The 8320-nt window shown below is 51.3% G+C and overlaps 1 protein-coding gene across 1 annotated transcript; it reads left to right on the top strand.

Annotated features, from left to right (window-relative positions):
- Nucleotides 1-3619: 3619 nt before the first annotated feature.
- On the top strand, nt 3620-6584 carry C1QTNF8 (C1q and TNF related 8). The gene is made up of 2 exons (XM_009897370.2): nt 3620-3855; nt 5892-6584. Exons 1-2 carry the CDS (start codon nt 3621-3623, stop codon nt 6437-6439), a joined length of 783 nt encoding a protein of 260 aa, XP_009895672.2. The 5' UTR covers nt 3620; the 3' UTR covers nt 6440-6584.
- The last annotated feature ends 1736 nt before the right edge of the window (nt 6585-8320 follow it).

The raw sequence follows: 8320 nt of genomic DNA, 5'->3' as shown, positions 1-8320 counted from the left end.
ACCCCAGCACTGCATAAACACTGCGGACAAGAGGGCGTTGACTTGGGTCATCTGCAAACCACCACAGGCAGTGGAAATGTTTAAACCATGTTGCTTTTTAGGATCCAAATGTTCTTGTCTGCAAGCCCTCACATCACTTCAGGGCTGCAGACAAGCTTCTGGTGCTCAGCTGGAGCACAGCATCTCCGCAGCATCGTGTCGGAGGGCAGCTGGTGGCAGAGGAACCTCTGACCTCTGCCAGAGCTCTGTCAGAGCTTTGCCCTGGAGAACGCACAGAGCTCCTTCAGGGTCTTGGGCTTTTCTGCACTAAGCTGCTCATGGAGAAACTTTAGATCCTCCTGGGGAAGAGAATTAAACCAAATGCCCAAGAAATCCTTTCCAAGAGGAAGTCCAACGTCCAGACAAGCCCAGCCCTAAGGATGCTTCGCTTCCTGCTGCTGGCGGTGCGAGGAGCTCTGGAGCGCTGAGGAGGTCGAGGCTTGAAGGAAGACAAAAGGTATGAAAGCAGAACTGGGATATTTTCTGGCTCTGGATCGATGCCAGGCTTCGTGGCTGACACATCCATGTGTTTTCCATCTCTGTGGCTCAAGAAAGGTTTTCTTTCTGCCTGCCCTCGGGGGGGTCCGGTCAGGATTTGTCGCTAATTGAAACGGGCGGTCGCTGAGGGCTGTGAATTTGAAGCCAAGATGCTCAGAGATGGATTTGCCTGAGTCAAGCTCTAGGAATAACAGGAAGGAAAACTTCAGCAGAAATTGGATGTGCAGCTGAGGGAGCCAGGAGCCATTTCTGCCCTGTGAGCTCAGCACAGTTATTAGTGGGATTGATTTCCCTGAGCATCCCTGCAAGGTAAGGGCATCCTCCCAGGCCGCCCAGTGCAAACTCCAGCTGGGGTCGGTGGGGGCAGACCTCGACCTTTGCCAGCTTCATTTTGTTTGGGGTTTTTTTTTGCTGGCTGATGCCAGGTGTTGCTGGAAACCAGCACTTTTGATGCAGGTAATTCACAGCAGGTGAAAGACAAAATGCATAACTGAAGAGCTTGATGGAGCCTATTTAGGTCAGGATACTGCCACGGCCAGTGCAGAGCATCTCTCCTTGCTTGGACTTGCATGGAAGACAACAGGATCCATGGTTTGGGCATCACATTCTCACCAGCACCATGAGGCAGCAGTCCTTAAGGGGTTTGTGTTGCCAGCTCTTGAGGGTGTTCTGAGCAGCTCTATCTTCAGGGTTAAGTTCAGATGAAGCCCTAAGCTTCATCCCAAGGTTATTGACTACCATGAGAATCCCACCATGGTGGGGGGTTGGAAGGGTCCTCTGGAGATCACCTGGTCAACCTCCCTGCTAAAGCACAGCAGCTTGCCCAGGATCACAGTGTCCAGGTGGGTCTGAAATCTCTGCACAGATGGAGACTCCACAGCCTCTCTGGGCAGCCTGCTCCAGGCCTCCAGCAGCCTCACACCAAAGAAGTTCCTCCTCCTGTTCAGGTGGAACCTCCTGGATTCCAGCTTCTACCTATGATCCCTTGGCCTGTCCCTGGGCACCACTGTCAAGAGTTTGCCCTTATCCTCTTGCCTCTCACCCTTTAGCTCTTGGTGAGCATTGAGAAGATCTCCTCTGGGGCTGCTCTTCTTGACCTTTACAGTTCCAAAGACAATCCCTTGGCCCTGATTGCCTGGGTCTGAGTGAGCATGGGGTCTTCTTTAGACCATTGTGGAGAGTCTCCATCACACAGGTCTATGAAGACATGCACAGTGTAGATCACTGCATAGGAGACCCCCAGAGGCATCTCGTAGAGCCCAAATGCTCTCTCTGGTGCAGACTTTCTCTTCTGGTCACGTCTGGGCTGGTTGTTTATGACCATTCCAAGCTTCATTCCATTTCTGCTCCTCTCTGGCAGCACAAAGATGGTTTAGGAAGTGAATAAAAATGAAAAAGGCCTTAATGAAAATGGAATTCAAGCCCTGAACACTGGTAGAAAAAAAGAGGATTAATCCCTCCTCAGACTTGTCCCTAAAATGAGGCCTAATTACAAATAGAAATATCACTCTGAGGCATGACAGATTTGATGAAAGAACTTTCCCTGCTGTCAGAAGCAAAGCCATTATCTTGCTGCTAATAAGTATTCATGGAGTTTCCAGGGAGCTGGCTCACACCAAGTAATAAAAGGTGTGAATGACAGCTCTTTTGAGGCAGGTAGGGATGAGAAGAAAGAGTGCTGGGAGGATCCAAGTGCCTTGCCCCATACTGATAGTGCTTTTTCTTCCCTTCCATGTTTTCTCAGCTGGTTCACTCTGTGCTCACTGAAGCCTCTCCAGAGCTCCAAAGCAGGATTTCCCTTGCAGCTGGGACTTGTGTGTTGACTGAGTTCTTTCTGACAGCCAGGACATCTAGCTGCTACCTTCCCACCTATTCCAGGAATTAAAACTGGGGGAAGGAGGAGTTCACAGAATCACAGAGTGGTAGGGGCTGGAAAGGACCTTGAAAGCTCAGCCAGTCCAACCCCCTGCCAGAGCAGGGTCACCCAGAGCAGCTCACACGGGAACATATCCAGGGGGGTCTTGAATATGTCCAGAGAGGGAGACTCCACAACCCCCCTGGGCAGCCTGTTCCAGGCTTCTGTCACCCTCACAGGGAAACTCTTCCTCCTGTTTCCATGGCACTTCCTCTGCCTCAGCTTCCACCACTGCCCCTTGTGCTGGCATTGGGCATCCCCCAGCAGAGCCTGGCTCCAGCCTCTGGGCACTCACCCTGCACAGCTTTATCATCATGAATGAGGTCTCCTCTCAGGCCCCTCTGCTCCAAGCTAAAGAGCCCCCAGCCCTTGGCAGGAACTCTGCCCATCAGCTTCTCCCTGCTAGAAGCAGCCCCTGGCTGTGCAAAGCTGCCCTGAGCTGCAGAGAGAGAGCAGAGCCTGAGCCTGGAAGTGCCAGCCCCGAGCAGAATCAGATCTGCCCTAGCTCAAAGCAGGACACTTGAGCAGAGCTTGCTATGCCAGCTTTAAGCACCTCAGTCTTAGCTTCTGATCTCAGCAGGTTGGGATTTTGGTTGGTTGGGTTTGGTTTGGGGGCTGGGGGATTGGTTTGGTTGGTTGGTTTGCTTTCCCTGTTTGTTTTGTGGGCTCTTTTTTGTTTGGTTGGAAGCTTTTCTGTTTGGTTGTGGTTGTTGTTGTTGGGCTTTGTTTTGCTTGGGGCTTTTTTGTTTGGGTTTTTGTTTGTTTGAGGAGGTTTGGGGTGTTGTGGCTGGCTGGCTAGGTTGGGGATTTGCTTTTGGCTTGGGGCTTTGTTTTGTCTTTCCTGGGTTGTTGTTGTGGAGGGTTTTCATTTGGGTTGAGGTTGTGCTGCTGTTGGGTTTTTCCCCTTCCATTTTACCTGCTGCCTCTTGTCAGATATTCCAGCTGCAGGTAAGGAGACCAGGGCTTGCCTTTGCCATTGCTTGTAAACAGCATGCAGTGGGTCACCCTTCCTACCTGGAGCCTCCTGGTGCCACTCCAAGACCAGCTAATAATTAATCAGAAGTGCACCTTGTGGTAACATCAACAGGTGGCCCATCAGAAGCTCCGATTTGCCTCCACACATGAATCACTTCTGTTCCTTTGCCCAGTCCAGCTGGCCCTGCTGAAGATGAGTGTGGTTCTTCTCCTGCTCTTGGTGTCCAGCAGCACCAGCAGCACCAGCGGTGCTGAGCCAGAGCAGGCTGTGCCGAGACGGGAGCCGCGGCGGCTGTCGTGTGTGCGATGCTGTGGCCCTTCGGAGCAGCCTCTCTCCATCCTCTCCTCGCGGCACACAAGGATGAGCAGTGACCCTGCCTACACTGCACCCAGAGTCCAACCCACTATAGACATCACCATCCTCAAAGGTGGGCAAAGAATCACAGGGGCACAGAAACTTGCCTGGCTGCAAAAGACCTTCAGATCATCGAGTCCAACCATAGCCTAACGTCTCTCTGCTACACCATGGCCCTAAGCTCCTCATCTGAACATCTTTTAAACCCCTCCAGGGATGGGGATTCCACCCTGAGCCATCTGGGCCAGGCCTTGACAGCCCTTTTGGGGAAGAAATTGTTCCTTATATCCAAGCTAACCCCCTCTTGGTGCAACCTGAGGCCTTTTCCTCTCATCCTATCACTTGTGTGCTTCTCTTCACACCACTTGATCTACCCCAAAAAGAAGGGACATGACACAAGCTGTAAATGTGAGAAGAGTTGCCCCAAAGGCTCTGATCCATCCCAAACCAGAACCACTGGAAGCTCAAGTGAAGAGTTGGCAAAAGGCTCTGATCCATCCCAAACCAGAACCACTCAAGTTAGGTCACACAAAAAACCCAACCCAGATGTAGAAGCAATCAGAGAACTCCCAAATGGCAGAGTTAGACAGCAGGACTGATGCTCACTTTCCCCACTGCAGATTGTTTTGCCTCATCAGGGCAGGCATCAAAAGTTGAGCAACATAATAGTTGAGGCTTTCCAGGAGTCCTGTGGCCAAACCCAGCCTCCTCTCCCAGGCTCAAACCAGACCTCAGCAAAATCAGCAATTTTCCTTGCCCTAAGAGCTGCCCAGCTGGGCTGGGTTGATGGACACTGGATTTGTGTCACAAGCCTGGTCAGGCCATGGAGTTCCTGGACACTGAACATTGCCACCACACAGCCAGGGGAGCCAAGCTTTCACCTGGCATTTTTACCCCTCTGGGAAGTAGGACAATGCTGGGGTCCTACCAATGCTCCCAGGTGCCCCTGCTGGGAAAACAGGCTTTGAGCAGCTGCTCTGCTGCTTGTCTCCACAAAGTCTCTCTTTGCTGGCCTCTCACCATCCCTGGAGGTGTTTAAAAGACAGAGATGTGGACTTGAGGGCTATGATTTAGCAACAGCCTTGGCAGAGTTAGAGAAAGGTTGGACCTGATGACCCTGGAAGTGTTTTCCAACACAAACAATGAGATGATTCCAGGATGTGTCTGCAGCTCAGGCTTCATGAACTTGAGTTGGACAAGGTTTTCCTTTATGGATATCAGGAGCAAGTTCTTCACTATGAGGGTGGTGGAACACTGGAACAGGTTGCCCAGGGAGGTGGTTGAGGTTCCTTCCCTGGAGATATTCAAGGTAAGACTCAACAAGGCCCTGGGCAACCTGATCTAGTTGGGGATGCCCCTGCTGACTGCAGGAAGGTTGAACTGGGTGAGCTTTGGAGGTCCCTTCTGGCTTGGACTTTTCTATGATTCTATGTATGTATGATTCTATGACTCTATGGGTCTGTGATTCTATGGCTCTGTGGCTCTATGGCTCTGTGGTTCTGTGGCTCTGTTGTTCTATGGCTCTGTGGTTCTGTGGCTCTGTTGTTCTGTGGTTCTATGTTTCTGTGGCTCTGTGATTCTATGGCTCTGTGGCTCTGTTGTTCTATGGCTCTGTGGCTCTGTGATTCTATGGCTCTGTGGTTCTGTGCCTCTGTGGCTCTGTGATTCTATGGCTCTGTGGCTCTGTTGTTCTATGGCTCTGTTGTTCTGTGGCTCTGTGATTCTGTGGCTCTGTGATTCTGTGGCTCTGTGGTTCTGTGGCTCTGTGATTCTATGGCTCTGTGGTTCTGTTGTTCTATGGCTCTGTTGTTCTATGGCTCTGTGATTCTATGGCTCTGTGGTTCTGTTGTTCTATGGCTCTGTGGTTCTGTGGCTCTGTTGTTCTGTGGTTCTGTTTCTGTGGCTCTGTGATTCTATGGCTCTGTGGCTCTGTTGTTCTATGGCTCTGTTGTTCTGTGGCTCTGTGATTCTGTGGCTCTGTGATTCGATGGCTCTGTGGTTCTGTGGCTCTGTGATTCTATGGCTCTGTGGCTCTGTTGTTCTATGGCTCTGTTGTTCTGTGGCTCTGTGGTTCTATGTTTCTATGGCTCTGTGGTTCTATGCTCGCAGGTGAGAAGGGTGAGATGGGAGAGAGAGGCTACCCTGGAGCAGTTGGGAAGGAAGGAGAGAGAGGGCTTCGTGGCTTTAACGGACGGAAGGGCCAGAAGGGGCAGCCTGGCCCCCAGGGCCACTCCTGCAAGCAGCTCTACGCTGCCTTCTCGGTGGGCCGCAGGAAGCCTCTTCACAGCTCGGACTACTTCCAGCACCTCACCTTCGACACGGAGCTGGTGAACCTCTACAAGCACTTCAACATGTTCTCGGGGAAGTTCTTCTGCTACGTGGCAGGAATCTACTACTTCAGCCTCAATGTCCACACCTGGAACTTCAAGGAGACCTACCTGCACCTGATGAAGAACGAGAAGGAGGTGGCCATCCTCTACGCCCAGCCCAGCGATCGGAGCATCATGCAGAGCCAGAGCCTGATGCTGGACCTGCAAGAAGGGGAGGAGGTCTGGGTGAGGATGTTCAAGAGGGAGAGAGAAAATGCCATCTACAGTGAGGAGTCTGATGTCTACATCATCTTCAATGGCCATTTAATCAAGCCAGCCATAGAGTAACCGTTCCTCAGCTTTAGGCTCAGAGCTTTGGTAGATACCCTTAGTTGCCCAGAAAGCTCTAATCCATCCCAGACCAGAACCATTGGAGGCTCAAGTGAAGAGCTGGCAAAAGGCTCTGATCCATCCCAAACCAGAACCATTGGAGGCTCAAGTTAGGTCACACACACACACATAAAAGCAAAGCACACATCTAGTTCCACTTGGGAGGATTCCAGACCTCCTGGGCTACTTATGTTGTCTGTCCCTGCCAAGGACACCTCTGTGGGTGGAGGTGACTGTTTCAAGGTGATGCAAGCTCCTCAGGCACTGAGAAGGCTTCAGCCCTTATGTGCCCTGGAGAAAACACACACAGAGGGCTCCCACTCTGCACCCTGTGTGCATCTCCAATAATACCCCTAGAGAGCTTCCTGAGTTGGCAGCAAAATTTTAACTGCTTGGTCCTGCTTTAGGGAAGACCTTTTAATTACAGCCAAAGATCATCTTCAGATGCAAGGGTTTTTTGGGTGCTAGCTAAGGAATATTACTCCTGCAGCAATATTTGGGTATCTTTGCAGTGTGCACTGTTGCTGATGAGAGCCCATGCCCACCAGCACCTTCCCCAGGTCTGTTGCACTCAGGTAGACAAGAACACAGCAGGGCTAACATCAACATTTTGCACAACACATCCAGCATACATTAGACTTTTTTTGTGTTCCATTTCATGTAATCTTAGAGTCATGGAATCCCAGCTTATGGCATTCTGAGAGCACAGTGCTGGCATTAGATAAGGACAGGGACCTGGTGGAGCAGGTAAAGAGGAGAGACACACCTGGAGCACCTCTGCTCCAAGGACAGGCTGAGGGAGCTGGGGCTGTGCAGCCTGGAGAAGAAAAGGCTCCAGGCAGACCTCACAGCAGCCTGCCAGGACCTGAAGGGCTGCAGGAAGGCTGCAGAGGGACAGTTCCCAAAGGGCTGCAGGGACAGGACCTGAAATGAGAGCAGAGCAGATTGAGATTGGATGTGAGGAACAAGTTCTGCACCAGGAGGCTGCTGGAACTCTGCAGCAGGTTGCCCAGGGAGGGAGTTGAAGAGCCTGGAGCTGTTCCAGGTGAGGCTGGAGAGGGCTCTGAGCAACCTGATCTAAGGATGTCCCTGCTGCCTGCAGGCAGGTTGCAGTAGAAGACCTTTGGAGGTTCCTTCTAACCCAAACCATTCTGTGGTTCTATGATACCTTCTGGTGGAATCTGTCCCTGCCTGTGGTGGGGAGATTGGGACTGGAGACCTTTAAAGTCCTTTCTCATGCAAACAATGATTTTATATGGATTTGGCAAAGCTTTTCCAGAGGCACATGGTCTTGAGCTGAGCTGTAGCCACAGGCTATAACTTTGCTTGACTGCTGTGCTGCTGGAACTGCTTGTCCCAGGGGAACATCCACCGTGGCTGGGACTGCTCATTACCATCTAAAGAATTATTGACATGAGACATGAAAGGTACAAGCAGCAGCAAGAAGCAGCACTCTGCCCAGTGCTTCCTTGCCCATTCTCCCAGGCTCCATTTGTATGAAGGATACATCAAAAGTGCTTCACTGCTGTACCTCACCTCCCCCCAGCTGTTGGAACAGTAGCTGAAATAAAGATTGCTTTGAGTGTCCAGGTTGTGTTCATCTTCCCTCCATATCCCTTTGTCACAGCATGCAGCTGAAAACCTGAACATCCAGTCCCATACAACCCTCCCAGGTGGCCCTTCTGCTTACTTTCACACCACAGGACTCCAGAAATGGGACTGACACCAACTCTTTTTCCCTTGCAGAGCCATCACCAAGTAGCAGGATGGGGAGGCAGAGAAGTTAATGATCCCTTGCTGCAAAATAAAGAGCAAACCTTTGAGCTACCACAACCTTTG

The sequence above is a fragment of the Dryobates pubescens genome, chromosome 4, assembly GCF_014839835.1.
Source record: "Dryobates pubescens isolate bDryPub1 chromosome 4, bDryPub1.pri, whole genome shotgun sequence".
Taxonomy (NCBI): domain Eukaryota; kingdom Metazoa; phylum Chordata; class Aves; order Piciformes; family Picidae; genus Dryobates; species Dryobates pubescens.
Note: the sequence above shows the minus strand (reverse complement) of the source record. Positions and strands in the feature narration are given on the sequence as shown.

Bases quoted from the DNA above. Each gene is read 5' to 3' on its own strand.
- C1QTNF8 (XM_009897370.2), top strand. From the start codon at position 3,621: ATGAGTGTGGTTCTTCTCCTGCTCTTGGTGTCCAGCAGCACCAGCAGC. The intron at 3,856-5,891 runs GTGGGCAAAGAA...CTATGCTCGCAG, and splicing joins AGACATCACCATCCTCAAAG to GTGAGAAGGGTGAGATGGGA.